Source organism: Rhineura floridana, chromosome 9 (genome assembly GCF_030035675.1).
Source record: "Rhineura floridana isolate rRhiFlo1 chromosome 9, rRhiFlo1.hap2, whole genome shotgun sequence".
Lineage (NCBI taxonomy): Eukaryota > Metazoa > Chordata > Lepidosauria > Squamata > Rhineuridae > Rhineura > Rhineura floridana.
In genome coordinates this window covers 123124413-123141048 of record NC_084488.1, presented here as the reverse complement: position 1 = coordinate 123141048, position 16636 = coordinate 123124413, and the positions used below count along the sequence as shown (strand labels likewise).

At 46.5% G+C, this 16636-nt stretch overlaps 1 protein-coding gene across 4 annotated transcripts in view; it reads left to right on the top strand.

Annotated features, from left to right (window-relative positions):
• The window catches only part of LOC133363905 (transcription factor COE3-like), a 119826-nt gene that overhangs the window by 36918 nt on the left and 66272 nt on the right, over positions 1-16636 (top strand). For all 4 annotated transcript variants that reach the window (XM_061583619.1, XM_061583618.1, XM_061583616.1 and 1 more), the window contains 3 exons: positions 9232-9388; positions 11612-11675; positions 13106-13161. In XM_061583619.1, coding sequence (XP_061439603.1) covers positions 9232-9388; positions 11612-11675; positions 13106-13161 — 277 coding nt within the window. The remainder of the gene's footprint in view (positions 1-9231; positions 9389-11611; positions 11676-13105; positions 13162-16636) is intronic.

The following is a 16636-nucleotide window of genomic DNA, read 5'->3' as shown; positions in this document are numbered from 1 at the left end:
TTGTATTCCAGGCATCAAAATGATAGTTGTACAAAGGTGGGAGCCATAGCCCCCAAGTCAGCCTTCCCAACCTGGTGCCCTGCCAGATGGTTTGGAATGCAGCTCCCATCAGCCCCACGAGGGAAGGTTGCTCTAAGTAGACATATTAATCAGCTGCAACCTATGTGTACAAGTTGCTGGTGTGTGCTGGAGTTTATGAGCCAGTTGTATGATTGTCTTCTTCTTCTTCTTCTTCTTCTTCTTCTTCTTCTTCTTATCCCTTCATAATAACCTTCACATATAATAGAAAGCGGTAACCCAGGGCACAATCAAGCCAGAATGAAGCACGTCTTTGCCCGATGGGTTTCAGTAGGATAGTTAGGCAAATGGTTAGATCTTTTCCACTGACATAAAACGGGGTGTAAAAATGCTTAATTGGGGGCCAGATCATGCCCAGTGGGTAATATCACCAGCACCATTGCATTGTTTTCCATTGATTTGCATTGTGTTTTCACACTGAGCCATCCTATACCAAAACTCTTTTCGGTCCAAATGGGGTAAATTTAGATTTTAAAATGTGGTCGTCAGTATGTAAGGGCAAAGTTTTAGGTCTTGTTAGCGATGATCTTATATATTAATACAATAGCAGGAACAAAAAACAAAATAAACTCAGTGCAGTTTTGAAATCAGTGACCAACTTGAAGGGTCCAGCCCGCCATATTGATTCAAAATGGCATCCAATCATATCCAAACATAGACAAAACCCTGCTCCTTGATCTTAGGAACCATCATGCAAGTTTCGGTTGTGCTAGCTGAGGAGGCGTTTAAATGCATAGCGTACAAACAACTTTCCAAAATATATAGTGGATTGGTGTGTTTGGAGGGCGCTGTGTCATAACAATCATCTGGGCAGACATACGATATCTGAATGCTAAATAATCCATACCAGGCTTTGGTCAATGAAAATAGTCTTTTAAAATTTTGGTAAGGGATCATGCAGTCAGTCAGCTCTCATGGAAGTTTGGCTTAATCGCTTTCATCCATTCCAGGACAGCTGCGCTGGTTGTCAGTTAGTTTCTGAGCTGGTTCTAACCTTTGAAGGCCTGCATCCTGAGTGTCTGAAGGAGTGCATCCTCTTCTGTCAACACCCCCATTCCAGGCTTTATGGAAAGCCAGTGACCCTTTATTCCAGTTAAATATGACTTTTAGGTCAGGTTATCTTTTAGTAGGATTGGGGCCCTTTCTGCAGTGGCTCCAAGGGTATGGAATTTCCTGTCTCAAAAGGCTCAAATGAGCGCCCTCTTTCACCATCTCCTTTCCAGTACAAATGAAAAAAAATGCATCTGTTCCTTTGCACTTTTGGAACTTGAGTGGTTGGCCCTTTGCTTGGAGTGTCTGTTGTTGCTCTCTTTTCTTAGCTGTTAGGGTTTATTTTTTGTTTGTTTGATATATGGTTTCTGATTTTTAGGTGTGCATATTTCAGATTGTTATGTAAAAACATCTTGTAAACTGCCTTGGAGATACTTTTTACTGAAAGGCAGTATACAAATGCCATAAATAAAATATAAACAATTAATTTCTTTGCTTAATGTCCCAGTTATTTATTTATTTATTTATTTATTTAATTACATTTCTAGACCGCCCTATAGCAGAAAGCTCTCAGGGCGGTGTACAACAAATAAAATCACAATTAAAATATGAGCAAGTGTGGAAAAAAAATATATATATAGTACAATTATAAAACATTAATAAAATTGCCATTGAGATTTATAAATTAAGATCATATTAAATTTAGAATGTTAAATTTAAAATATTTAAAAATTTACAAAATTTAAAAAGCCTGGGCGAAAAGGTAAGTTTTTACCTGGCGCCGAAAATATAACAGAGAAGGCGCCAGGCGTATCTCGTCTGGGAGGGCATTCCATAGTTCGGGGGCCACCACCGAGAAGGCCCTAGATCTAGTTGTTGATCTCCGGGCCTCTTTATGGGTTGGGACCCGGAGAAGGGCCTTCGACGTCGAGCGTAGTGAACGGGTAGGTACATAGCGAGAGAGGCGCTCCATCAGGTATTGCGGTCCGATGCCGTTTAGGGCTTTATAGGTAAGATCCAACACTTTGAATCTGGCCCGGAAACATATCGGTAGCCAGTGCAGCTGCGCCAGGACAGGTGTTATATGGTCAAATTTCTTTGTCCCAGTGAGAACTCTGGCCGCAGCATTTTGCACTAGCTGAAGTTTCCGAACCGTCTTCATAGGTAGCCCCACGTAGAGTGCATTACAGTAGCCCAATCTAGAGGTTACCATAGCATGGATAACTGAGGCAAGATGTTCCTTGCTCAGATAGGGTCGTAGTTGGGCTACCAGCCGGAGCTGGTAGAATGCATTCCGTGCCACCGAGGCTACCTGAGCCTCAAGTGACAGGAGCGGATCTAATAAGACCCCCAAACTACGTACCTGTTCCTTTAGGGGGAGTGTAACCCCATCTAGGACAGGTCGAACGTCAACCATCTGGGCAGAGGGTCCTCCCACCAACAGCATCTCAGTCTTGTTAGGATTGAGTTTCAGTTTATTAGCTCTCATCCAGCCCATTATCGCGGCCAGGCAGCGGTCTAGTACATCAACAGCCTCACCTGACGAAGATGAAAAGGAGTAGTAGAGCTGCGTATCATCAGCATATTGCTGGAAACGCACTCCAAAACTCTTGATGACCTCACCCAGCGGCTTCATATAGATATTAAAAAGCATGGGGGACAGAACTGAACCCTGCGGGACCCCATATTGGAGTACCCAGGGACTCGAGTAATGTTCCCCCAGCATCACCTTCTGGAGACGATTCCCGAGATAGGAGCAGAGCCACCGCCAAGCAGTGCCTCCCACTCCTAAATCCGTAAGTCGCTCCAGAAGGATACCATGGTCGATGGTATCAAACGCCGCTGAGAGATCAAGGAGAACCAACAGAGTTACACTCCCTCTGTCTTTCTCCCGACAGAGGTCATCATACAGGGCGACCAAGGCCGTTTCTGTACCAAACCCCGGCCGAAAGCCCGATTGAAATGGGTCTAGATAATCAGTTTCATCCAAGAGAGCCTGGAGTTGGCGAGTTATTAAAACTCCAGGTTGCGAATCATCTAAAAACCTGAAACGAGCACTTTTTCATTCTTTATACAGGTCAGGATGCTCAAAAATCTGATTCTATTCCCATTTGTCAACCCTGATTACACAGGAGGGCATGGCACATTTGAACATGGCACTGGATATTCAGCATCTGGAATGTCTCAGCTTTTGGTTTTGCAAACCATGTGTTTCTAGTCCCTATGACTACGGTGTGAAAATGTGCGGAAGTCCTTCCAATCAAGTGTGTTGTATGTGCACCACTGGATTTGTGCGGAGCAGATGTCCTTTTCTGGCGTGAGTCTGATTCACACGTGTATATGTGAGTCACTCAGTGGCTGCAGCATAAAACAGGATTGCCAGGTGTTTGGGTTTGTTGAAAAGTTTCACTGTTGTAACTCTCCTCCTTAGGGTCTCCAATGACATCTCAGGGCAAGGGGACAAAATAGTAGTGTCCTACAGTTGTACCTATTCAGAGTGGGTAATCTGCACCCTCGCACTTTACATTTTTAACTGTACATTTGAAATACGAAATATACACATACCCAAATGTAATGTGCGAAGAGGCCTTAAATTTCTACCATGTTCAGTTTTGCTGATCTGAGCTACAAGTTGTGGAATCCTAGATTAGGAGGGGGCCCTTGAAGGCCATCTGGTCCAGCCCCCTGCTCAAATCAAGAAATCCATCATCATCATCACTGTTTATTTGTATGCCGCCTTTCCATAACAATTTATGCACAAGGCGGCTCACAACATGAACAGAAAAAAAGTTACATAACTCACTGTAAGAAATAAATTCAAATAGTCAATAAGTTAACAAAAACATCTTAAAAACATACAATAAATTGATACATCCTTATAATTCCTAATAAAATCCAACAATAAAATACAGAAGCATAATCCCAACAACAGCAAAACATAAAACCGACCATCAGAAAATATTTTTTTACCCAAAACAGAAGCCCCTAAACAACACCCCACAGTCAAGGTGGTCTCTGGCATCTTCAGGTAGTGATACCTTTTACAGCTGCAGTCAGTCAAGGCCCCACCCTTCCAGGCCAGGTGGAAAGAGGCCAGCGAGCAGGGAGGGGTCTTGCAGCCAAGATGGTCCAAAGAAATCCAGAGCTAGAGTCTCGCTAACAGACAGCTGCCCAGCTTCTCGGCTTGAAGACCTTGGGCGAGGGAGAGCCAGTAGGTGGCTGGTGTTCCTTGGGACTGGTGGGGCGGTAGGCAGGGAGCCCAACAGTGGGTGGAACCAGATCCAATCAGAGGCAGAGCCAACTAAGTCTAATTTTGCCCCATCTTCCTCTTCCCTGGTCAGTTCCGTAACACTGAGGCTAAGGCAGAGGTGAACCACCCCTTGGAAGGCAGGCAGGTGGGAGCCAGCAGAAGATGAGGTTGCCGGGGAGAACACCACTAGCCCTAATGGACCAGCCTCTACTAGTCCACTAAGCCCTCCTCTCCCGCCCTTTCTGCCAGACATCTCCACGATGCATGTGGGCACTCTCAACCCCTCAGAACAGTTGGCACTGTCCCACTCAACAGGCAACCACTCTCTTGCTCTGCAGGGTGAGATGCTCCGCATGAAGCCTGACCGCGTGTCTTGCAGGCTCCTCTCACTTGCCTTGCCACCCGGTCATCATTGTCACATGGTGGCCGTGCCTTCAGTACAAGCGTCAGGCGTATCCATTCAGTCTGGTGCAGGAGTGACGGCAAGTGGCTGCACCTGTTGGATTTCTGCCTGTCATGCAGGATGTTAGTGGCGCATGAAGGGTGGGGGATAGCAGCCCTAACCGCTGCTTTGTGAATCGGGGCTGAGATTCTAAGCCTGAGTGATTAGCTTTCTGCAGTTGGCAGAAAAAGCCAACAGGTGGCATCATTTTATCAAGCGTGCTGGGAAACAATAAAGGCCTGCAGGGCGGGTTGTGATGGGATCAGGATGCTAATCCGCAAAGCGTTCCCCTTGCCCCCCCCCCCCCCGAGAGGCCTTCAGCGGCATCCAGCTGGGCTTTGAAGAGGACAAACCCAAGCTACCAGGACCCAAGCCTTTATGTGCCTTTACAAGGCAGAAAATCAACAATCTTCATCACAGACATCACTGTGTTATTGTTACAAATGCTACACTTAATAGGTCATTTACAGTTCCCATACCGGGAAAGGTTGTAGGTTATCTGCCCATCATTCGGCATAGGAGCTCTGCCAGGGGTCCTGGGGGGGGGAGAGAGAGATGGCACCCCTCATTTCAAGTAGTCTGCATAGCGGCTGACATTACTTGCCTTGTCCTGTCCCAGAGTGCTTCCATTTTTTACAATGCAATAAATAAATAAATAAATTTTTTTTTAAAAAAAGTGATCTCCCCCAGATTAGCTCCAAGCTTTGTTGTTGGTTAAGTGCCTTCAAGTCGATTACGACTTATGGCAACCCTATGAATCGGCGACTCCAAGAGCATCTGTCATGAACCACCCTGGTCAGATCTTGTAAGTTCAGGTCCGTGGCTTCCTTTATGGAATCAATCCATCTCTTGTTTGGCCTTCCTCTTTTTCTACTCCCTTCTGTTTTTCCCAACGTTATTGTCTTTTCTGGTGTATCGTATCTTCTCATGATGTGTCCAAAGTATGGTAACCTTAGTTCCAAGCTTATTGTGCAGTATTCCTGGAATGATCAGAAAAGTCATTGAGAAGGTCATCCTGCGGTTGTCATTTTCCTCCTGCACTGCAGGAGGGGTCCTATCCTGTGCACCTCCTCTTCCACTTCCTCCCCCATCTGCTGAAGCGAGTGGGGCTTTTAAGGTTGCCCCACAGTGGAGGGGGAGAGAGGTTTTAGGCCGGACTTCCAAGGCACTGTCCAAGGTACTCCTTGAAAGTTTGGACCAAAACCTGGAGCACATTCAATGTCCCACGGACATTGGAGCCACCAGTCTCCACTGGCCATCAGTACCTTGGACAGTTCCTTGAAAGTTGGGACTAAAACCTGGAGCAGATTCCACTGCCACGCTGGCATGGAGGCACCAGCTGCCAGTGGGTGGTTCCCTCTGAACTGTAGCCTTCTGCAGTCTGCATCTGTGGGCTGGGACTGCTGATGATTTTGCGTCTCGTACAGTGCCCGAGTAGAGGCTCAGCTCCCTGGAAAGAAGACTCCAGGGCCGGTAGACCAAAGTGTCGCCTGAGAGGTGCGCCCCAGGCATCAACGGCTTTGATCCCAACGTCACAGGAACCAGCGGGGTGCCGCGCTCAGATCCTGGATGATCACAGAGTCCTGGCCCAACCTCCCCTACTGCATTACCAGGGATCCCGGGACGTGTATTTTCCTAGCAGCAAGATGTGCTGGGCTGGGCCTGACGAGCAGCGATGGGTTGAGCAAACCATCTGCATCTGCTTCTGCAGTTTTCACAGGTTTTAGAAATTTGTAAAAAAAATGGAAATGGACGGCCTTCAAATCTATTCTGACTTATGGCGACCCTATGCATAGGGTTTTCATGGTAAGCGGTATTCAGAGGGGTTTCCCATTGCCTCCCTCTGAGGCTAGTCCTCCCCAGCTGGCGAGGGCCTGCTCAGCTTGCCACAGCTGCACAGGTCAGCCCCTTCCTTGTCCGCCACTGCCAGCTGGGGGGCAACTGGACTCCTTGGGACTATGCCGCTTGCCCAGGGCTGCACAGGTGGCAGGGCACGTAACCCCTGAGCCACTCCCTGTGGGGTGATCTTTAGCTGGCCCTTGACACCCAGGAGACAAAAGCTGTTTCAAAAAAGAGAAGTGGGCCACAGTGCAGAGTAGGAATGCCTGCAGTTTGCACACAGGAAGTGCCCAGTCCAACCCCTGATATCTCCAGGTAGGGCTAGATCCCCTGCCTGAAATCCTGAAGAGCTGCTGCCAGCCTGGGCGATCCTGAGCTGGATGGACAGAATGTCTGATTCAGTAAAAGGGGCCTTCCTTTCTTTCTGTGACCGGTGGGGAGGGCCCGTAGCTCACTGATAAAGCACACGGCCTGGGGTCAATCCCTGGCAGCATATCCAGTTAAACAGAATCTAAGGTAGTGAGTCATAAGGAAGACTTCTCTCTCCCTCTACCGTGGAGAGCAGCTGCCAGTCAGAGTAGGCAATGCTGGCTGTTTGGGCCTTATCATAGAATAGTAGAGTTGGAAGGGGCCTATAAGGCCATCCAGTCCAATGCAGCAATCCAGATCAAAGCATTCCTGACAGATGGCTGTCCAGCTGCCTCTTGAAGGCCTCCAGTGTCGGAGAGCCCACTATCTCTCTAGGTAATTGGTTCCATTGTCATATGGCTGTAACAGTTAGGGAGCTTTTCCTGACTATGCACACTCAGCTATTTATCACTGAAAGAGACCTCTGGTTGACACGGTTTCCTTCTTTGTTTATCAAGAGATCCTACTCAACCATATTCAACAGGTTTGGGGAGTATTTGTGTCTAGACTGTACCACTTCAGATTGCTAGGGGGGAATCAGAGGACTGGATTTTTTTCTGTACTCAAAAGAACAAATAAATAAATCTGCCTGTAGAAAACAAGCTTTTCAGGGAGTGTGTCTGCTTGTCAGTTGCATGCTGAAGAGTCGCCAGTTGAATCTTACTGTGTACTTTAGACTAGGCTCTTGGCTGCTAAGGCTCCAATCCTGTACCCACTTACTTAGGAGTAAGACCTATGGAATTCAGTATGACACATACAGGGTTGCGTAGACACATACAGGGTTGCGTTGTATGCCTTTTGCTGGGACCTCGGATGGGCATGATCCACAAGTCTTTTCAGTTAATGTCCCCAAATGACATATTTTAAATTGGGTTGGGAAGTACAAAGAATGAATCGGAACAGTATAAATTGCAAAAGATGAATCGATCATACAAGATAAATGCCTTGAATGTCAATCAACCCTGCATCAAAAAATCATCAAACAAGCCATCCCCATCTCTCACTGCACACACATATAAACACACACACCACACAAACTGTGTACATATATACTAAAAGGTATGGCTGATGGTGCATATCAAGGGCTGGAAAAGACCCACTCGGTGCCATCTCCTGGATCCTCTAGGTTCTGTCCCCAGCTCATCCAAAAAGGCATAAAATCGCTGAGCCAGGAGTCCACACAGAGCCTGCTCAGCATGGCCCCAACTGAACCTCTTTATGTACTAAGGCTCATTATGGACTTTTAAGAAGGCTGTAAGAACATCATACTTTTTTTTTCATGTGCTGTGTTATTGATGCTTTAACGCCTGTTATGGCATGGGTTTCTCATATCTCAGAAAATGACTTCCTCTGTATCCATTAAGATTGGAAGATGATCGCCTTCTTCACTTTCTTTGTCCTTTGAAGAGGTTATGCCTGAGTTGTCGTATTACACGTGTGGGGAACCTTTGGGTCTCCAGATGTTGCTGAACTACAACTCCCATCATCCCCAGCCATTGACCATGCTTGCTAGGACTGATGGGAGTTGTAGTTCAGCAATATCTGGAGGGTCAAAGATTCCCCACACCTGTCATATTGGGTTTGTCTTTAGTTATGGCTCTTGGTTTGTTTTCATCAGTGTTCAGCCTTGCTGGCATTCAAGATGGATTGTGAAACTTCCCTGTTTTGTGATGCCTTCTAGGAGATGCAGTAATCTTAGTCTGATTTAGTGTTGAGCCCTCCTGCTATTAATATAGATATTTGTTTCAGTTGACTCTACAGTATTTGACTTTTTAACCTGCTTTGGCGTTAGAATGTTTTAGGGCGAAACGGCGTTAACCACAGGGTTCTTTTGATCTTGGCCGCTATGTATAAACCAGCCTTCACCAACCTGGTGCCCTCCAGACCTTGTTGGACTACAATCTCCATCAAACCCAGGCAGCACGGCCCAGTTTGGCTGTGTCCGATGGGAGTTGCAGTGCCATGTTTATTAGCTACTTCCCCCCCCCCAGAAATGTGAAATTCAAAGCGACTTAGAAAAACAAACATTAAGAACAAGGACAAAACAACGCAATATACACAAGTAAATATATATATATAAGAAATGTAAAAGTATTGTGGCTTGCAGCCAGCTGATGACAATTTGGGAGGTTTCCTTTGCCCCAGACGGGCAGCTGGTTGGAGGCATAACCTGCTGCCCCCCTCCCCTCTAATGAGCTGGGTTTTTTGCCTTTCTCTCCCCCAGTGGCATTGGACTGGCTCGGGCCCATTTTGAGAAGCAGCCTCCCTCCAACCTCCGGAAGTCCAACTTCTTCCACTTTGTGCTGGCCATGTATGACCGACACGGACAGCCCGTGGAGATTGAGAGGACGTCCTTCATTGACTTCGTGGAGAAGGACAGGGTAAGGAGCCAATCGGGTCACACTGTTCTTTTTCTCCCCCCAAAATTCAAGGAATCAGATCTGAGGCATTGCATCCAAGAAGCAAAAGTCATCACATGGTAGCAACCGTGTTATTCCCCCGTATAATGTCAACTTCTGGGGCGTTGCCAGAAACAAAGATGGCAGGCTGTAGGGCCCAGAGGCTGTAGCCAGTAGTAGAGCCAGTGGTGTAGTCGTCTGTGGTCTCAGGGAGTCTTAGACCCTTTACTTTTTGGGGACCAGGGTCCCTACATCTCCAGCATCCTGTGAGCCAATCAGCATGAAAGGGGAATGTGTTAGCCACTGAGAAGACTCCTCTAACATGTTTCCTTGTCCTTTCCTGCTGATTGGAGCCAATCAGAGTGAAAGGAGTTGAGTCAGCTACCGAGCAGACTCTTTTCAGTAGCTAACACTCTCCCCTTCCATGCTTATTGGCTCCTAGGGACATCTGTTGTTTTGGGAGAAGGAACTGATTCTCAACCCAGCAGCAAAAAAAAGGGGAGGGGCATGGCTGTGACTGTCATGAAGGGACCTTGCACTTCTGAATTTGCCACTACGCTACTGGGTAGAGCCCCTGCCTTGCATGCAGAAAGTCCCAGCTTTAATCCCCAATGGCATCTCCAGGTAGGGCTAGGATAGACTGCCTGCCTGAAACCCTGGAGAGCCACTGCCGGTCAGTGTGGACCTGTAGTTCCCAAACCTTTTCCCCCATGGACCACTTGAAAATTGCTGTGCCACTTAATGATTTTTATTTTGCCTGCTGTAATAGTTGTGCTGGGCTGGGCTAGGTGCTGTATATTTTTTTCAGTTTTATTAGATCTTTTATTGCTTCTTTCACTTCTTACATTGTATCTACGTTCCACCGAATTCAAATTGTAATACAGTGAAATATATGAAATAAAGAAATCAATAAAAATAGAATTAAAAACCAGTATGAATATTTCACGTGGATGCCACGTGAATGAAGCTTGCAGACCACTGGTGGTCTACGGACCACCGTCTGGGAACCCCAGTGGTCTGATTCAGTACAAGGCAGCCTCAGTGCTCCTATCTGCCCATGCATGGCCCATAGTGGTGCTGGGTGCCCAGGTTGGGGAACCAGATGCAAAAGAGGACAGCTGAGCTCCTGCACCATTTTGTAGTTGTGCAGAAGAGGGAATTTCACAAGCGCAGCTTCCCCAGTCCTTGCTGTGGCAACGGTCATGGCTATAACAAATCAGGAACTCCTTTACTTCTGCTCACTTCTGCTTTGAACTCTGTGGGTGGTCTCGCTCTCGTAGCTACCATGCCCCCCTTTGCAATACGGGGATAATAGTACTGATCTACCTTTCAGGATTGTTGTAAGGACTGCTGAGATAATGCATGCAAATTGCTTTGCACACTCTCAAGAATTCTATGTAAACATTATTATTATTGTTAAATCTGAAAGTCCATCTTATCCCTTATATACCCAGTCGATCACTGGGCTCTGCAGGTGAGGGCCTCCTGCAGATACCATCTTATCAGGAGGTCCAGTCCCCACAACATAGGAAGCAGACCTTTAGTGTTGTGGCACCAACCCTTTGGAATTCCCTCCCCTTAAATATTAGACAGGCACCATCTCTGTTGTCTTTTCTGCGCCTACTGAAGAACTTCCTCTTTCAACAAGCCTTTTAAGTAGAGACCTTATCACAGTCTGCGTCTGTGTTGGAATTGCTTTGTAAGATGTTTTTATTGCTTTATCTCTTGTTGTTTGCCACCTTGGGCTCCTTTGGGAAGTAGAGCAGGATGTGAATTTAATAATGATGCATATTTCTTTCTCTTTCTTTCTTTCTTTCTTTCTTTCTTTCTTTCTTTCTTTCTTTCTTTCTTTCTTTCTTTCTTTCTTTCTTTCTTTCTTTCTTTTTCTTTCTTTTTCTTTCTTTCTTTCTTTCTTTCTTTCTTTCTTTCTTTCTTTCTTTCTTTCTTTCAACACAACATTGTTATTGTATTTACATCCCGCCTTTCCTCCAAGGCACTGAAAGCAGCATACATTGTTTTCCCCTCCAAAAAAAATGTATCCTCACAACAATCCTTCAAGGTAGGTTAGGTTAAGAGTGAGTGACTGTCCCAAGGTCACCCAGTGAGAGCTTCATGTCTAAGTAGGGATTTGAATCTGGGTCTTCCAGATCAAGCACAGAGTCCTAATATACAGAGGATTTTTTAATTGTATTGTTTTTCTTTCAGGAACAAAATGGTGAGAAAACCAACAATGGAATCCACTATCGGTTACAGTTGTTGTACAGTAATGGTAAGAAACATTTTTTTAATTAATTTGCTGTACTGCTGTGTTCCTTTTCAGGTGGGTCCACAAAGCAGATGACTTAAAATTATTAAAGCCAGCCTTCCCCCACCTAACGACAACTCCCATCATTTGGAGAATAGACATGTGTATGTGGAACACCACTCTTTGCTCCAGCAAAGTTGCTGAATCCATTTGCTATCAACTCTTGTCAACTGGGGCCCTCTAGATGGTCTGGACGACAATTCCCATCAGCCCCAGCCAGCATGGGCCTCCAAGTTTAGGCTGGAGACTGTCGTTTTTCAGAGTGCTGAAGGTGGTTTGAAAGAGGGATTGTAGCTCCAAAGGTGCTTCCTCTCTCCTCCTGCTTTCATCCTTGGTCAAACAGGGTTGGTAGGTTCTTGTATTTGTTTCGAGACTGATTTGCAAGACTGGTTTGGCCCGAGGTGGCAGTGGAGAATAGAAATGTGTGCATATGAGTCTGGAAAAGATCCATCTCTCAAACCACTTCCAACTCTTTAAGAAATTATTTCCTTGCCTCCACCTTTCACCTCATCCCAAGCTCATACAGATCCATGCAGCAGCAGGACATATCCCACACCCTGTGATCACAGCTCCTGAATTTGGCCATGGGGAAGATTCCATGTGGCACTTCTGTTGACGAAGCTGGAATACATCACTGAACTCATAGGCTGGCCCTAGCAGCAGTGGCTGCGTGGTCAAAGCAGAGTCCTTGGGAGAGCTTCCTTTGTGCCTCTGAATGGAGAAGGGAAGAAATTGCAGGAGATGGGTAAAAAAATAATACTTGGAGAGATGTGAAGGGGAGGCAGAATATAAAATGAAAAGCCTTCTCCACTTAGAGCCTCTGGATTAGCAAATTCTGCCTAAAATGGGGGGCTGAGTCATGATACTTTCTGAGCCCACATCTGTCCTGAGCTTGAAGAAAGCTCAACTGTGAAACTCCTTGCCACAAGGAAACTGCTATGGTAAAGAAGTTGGCAATTTCCAAAGAGGGATTCGATCTCTTTCTTGATTGCTTCATTGCACACATTACTTGACTTATGGATGGGGGCACATATTACTCTCCTCCTCCTCATTCTAGCCTAACAACAACCCTGCAAGGTAGGTTATGCTGAAAAAGAGTGACCCAGTGACCCTGATCTCCCAGGTCCCAATCCAAACACTCTCACCACACCGGTGCACATCCTTAGAAACTTGATCATCAGTAGATAATCATCATTAGAAAATGATGTCCATAGTCGCCTGCTGATTATGCCAAACTCCTGCCTCCAGCCACCACCATGTCTTGACTGGTGTCGCTGCTGTGCCACCATTTTGTAGCTGGTGGGCCTCAGTCATTCCCAGTCCTCACAAATGACCCTGATAGAAAGTTCGAGTACTGAAGGAGCAACCCTTCCTTTTGCTTTTCCTCCTTACAGGCCTTCGGACAGAGCAGGACCTCTACGTACGGCTCATTGACTCCATGTCCAAGCAGGTAACAGCCTCCCAGTGCTGGTGGGGGGGCGTCCCTGCCTACTTGGTTGCACTGAAAGGGGCAGAGCATTGGCAGGGAGGCAGGTCTAGGAGAGATCCATGAAAAACAAAAGGAACATCCGTAGCTGCCTTATACTGAATGAGACCAGTGGCCCATTTAGCTCAGTATTGTCTGCACTGACCGGCAGCAGCTCTCCAGGGTTTCAGGCAGGGAGCCTCCCCCAGCCATACCTAGAGCTGCCAGGATTGAACCTGGGACCTTCTTCAAGCAAGGCAGATGCCCTGCCACTGAGATACAGCCCTTCTCCCAAACAGAGTTGCCAGGCTCAGGGCCTGAGACTGATCCTGTATCTGTAGGAGAAGAGAAAGTCAGCCAAGTGCAGGTGTTCTTGCAACCCTGTAATGGGAAAAACCACAAGGTGGAATTCTCCCTTCCCCCTGCACAACTTTTAAAGATACAGAAGACCTCTGGGAGGCTGAGCATTTATGTGCACTGCACAGATTTAACATAAGGAATCTGGTGAATCTGGGAAAAGACGATTAAACTATCAGTGGCTACTAGTGGCTATGTTCTGCCTCTGAATACCACAGGAAACTGCAGGAGGGGAGAGTGCTTTTGCACTCGGGTCCCGCTTGTGGGCTTCCCTTAATGGGCATCTGGTTGGCCTCTGTAAGAACCCGATGCTGGACTAGATGGGCCCTCTTTGGCCTGATCCAACCTCAGGGCTCTTTTTGTGTTCTTAACGTTCTGATGTTATTATGTGATCACAGATGCCAACTTACAACTTAGGGCATATCCACAGTATCTGGTTTCCTCCAAAGCATGCTGGAAATTGTAGTTTGGTGAGGGTTGTGAGAATGGTCTCTCCTCATAAAACTACCGTTCCTGGTGTCCCCCAGGAATCAATATTACTAACAGTTTAAATTTGTGGGGTAGATGTGACCCTGGACATTGTCTCTAACCCTCTGGGGAAAGTATGATCCTCTAGATGTGGGACCCCAGCTCCTATCAGCCCCAACCAGTATGGCCAGTGGCCAGAGATAAAGGTCAGCAGGTTCCCTATCCCTGCTCTGAGCAGAGGCATTCAAGAGGCCTTGAAGAGGCAGCTGCCACCTGTCGGGGATGCTTTAATTTGTATTCCTGCATTGAGCAGGGGGTTGGACTAGATGGCCTTGTAGGTCCCTTACAATTCTACAATTCTATGAAAGGAAGTAGGTTCAGACAGTATCACTTTGGGACTCCTTCTGGAAGTGTGAAATGATAACATAAATCGAACTGAAATTTCATAAGCGTGAGTCCTCATCTGTATCATATATTTAAAGGCGTATCACACCATTTTAAACAATCACGGCATCCCTTGAAGAGTCCTGGGAACTGTAGTTTGTGAAACGTGCTGAGAGTTGTTAGGAGGCCCCTATTCTCCTCATGGAGCTACAGTTCCCGGAGTGGTTTAATGATCAATCCCTCTTCTTCTATCAGCTCTTGGAGCCCTTAACAAACTACAGTTCCCAGGATTCTGTGGAGGATGCCATGACTGTTTAAAGTGGTCTAATACTGCTTCACAGGTAGGGTGCAGATGGCTCCTGAGTCATGGGTATAAGGTGTAATGGTGATCTGCAGGTACCACCAAAAGCTTGAAGGTTTAAACGTTTGTTGTGTTTTATTTTGCTGCCAATGCAGTTAAGAGGTCTTTGTTGTTGTTGTTGTTTTTAAAAAAAACTCGGGGGTTCGTAGCAATTGAAAGATCTAAGAAACTATTTTTTTGTTGTTGAAGGGGATGTGGGGTGTATGTGTGTCACCAACTGAAAGAGGTCTTTGTTGTTGTTGTTGTTTTTAAAAAAAACTCGGGGGTTCGTAGCAATTGAAAGATCTAAGAAACTATTTTTTTGTTGTTGAAGGGGATGTGGGGTGTATGTGTGTCACCAACTGAAATTTTAGTGGTTTCTGATGCGTATGGGGAGATGCAAGGAGAACCTTTGATAGCTGCTGCCCGGGAATGAGAGAGAAATGCTCCATTGTTTCCCTTCCCACCAGAGGCATTGCAGGACTCTTGGAATGGGGATGGGTCAATGGCAGAGCCTCTGCTTTCTGTGGTGAAGGACTCAGGGTCAGCCTCTGTCATCTCCAGGTAGGCTGGAAGAGAAGCCTGAAACCCTGAGCTAAATGGGTCAGTGGGCCAAATCTGTATTTCTGTTCCACACTGGTTAGGCCTCATCTTGAGTGCTGCATCCAGTTCTGGACACTGCACTTTAAGAAGGATACAGACAAACTGGAACGAGTTCAGAGGAGGTCAGCAAAGCCAACAGTGTAATGTGGCTGCAAAAAAGGCAAATGCTATGTTTGGCTGCATTAACAGAAGTATCACTTCCAAGTCATGTGAAGTACTTGTTCCCTTCTATTTGGCACTGGTCAGGCCTCATCTTGAGTACTGCGTCCAGTTCTGGACATCACACTTTAAGAAGCATGCAGACAAACTGGAACGGGTTCAGAAGAGGGTAACAAGGCTGATCAGGGGTCTGGAAACAAAGCCCTATGAGGAGAGACTGAAAGAACTGGGCATGTTTAGGCTTGAGAAGAGAAGTCTGAGGGGAGATAGGATAGCACTCTTCCAGTACTTGAAAGGTTGTCACACAAAGGAGGCCTTGGATCTCTTCTTGATTGCCCCAGAGTGCAGGACACGGAATAATGGGCTCAAGGTACAGGAAGCCAGATTTCGACTGAACATCAGGAAAACCTTCCTGACTGTTAGAGCTGTATAATGGAACCAATGACCTAGAGAGGTGGTAGGCTCTCCAACACTGGAGGCATTCAGGTTGCAGTTGGACAGCCACCTGTTGGGGATGCTTTAAGTTGGACTCCTGTCTTGAGCAGGGGGTTGGACTTGATGGCCTTAGAGGCCCCTTCCAACTCTATGATTCTATAATGATTCTGCGATTCTGTGGTTCGAGATGGACCTGTGGCGTGACTCAGTATAGGGCAGTCTCTTATGCTTGAGCAACCCCTTCTAGACAGCTTTGGCTCAGATCACATCTCTCAGAACAGAGCTTGGAAAAGTTACTTTTTTGAACTACAACTCCCATCAGCCCAATCCAGTGGCCATGCTGGCTGGGGCTGATGGGAGTTGTAGTTCAAAAAAGTAACTTTTCCAAGCTCTGTCTCAGAAGCACAGGAAAGACTTAGGGGGTTGCTTTCCCTGACAGGAAAGAAGTTCCAGAAGGCCACATCTCCCTTGCTAGAGACAGGATGGAAAGATGCTCAACAGAGAAAGAAAGAAGGAAGGAAGGAAGGAGGGAAGGAAGGAAGGAAGGAAGGAAGTGTTGTGATAGAATCAGTGGCGGCTGGTGGTTCCATGTCAGTGGAATCTGCTCCAGGTTTTAGTCTGAACTTTCAATGAGCTGTCCAAGGCGATGAGCTGTCCAGGGTGCTGAAGCACCTTGAAAGTTCAGACTAAAACTCAGTGTGGATTCCTCTGGCT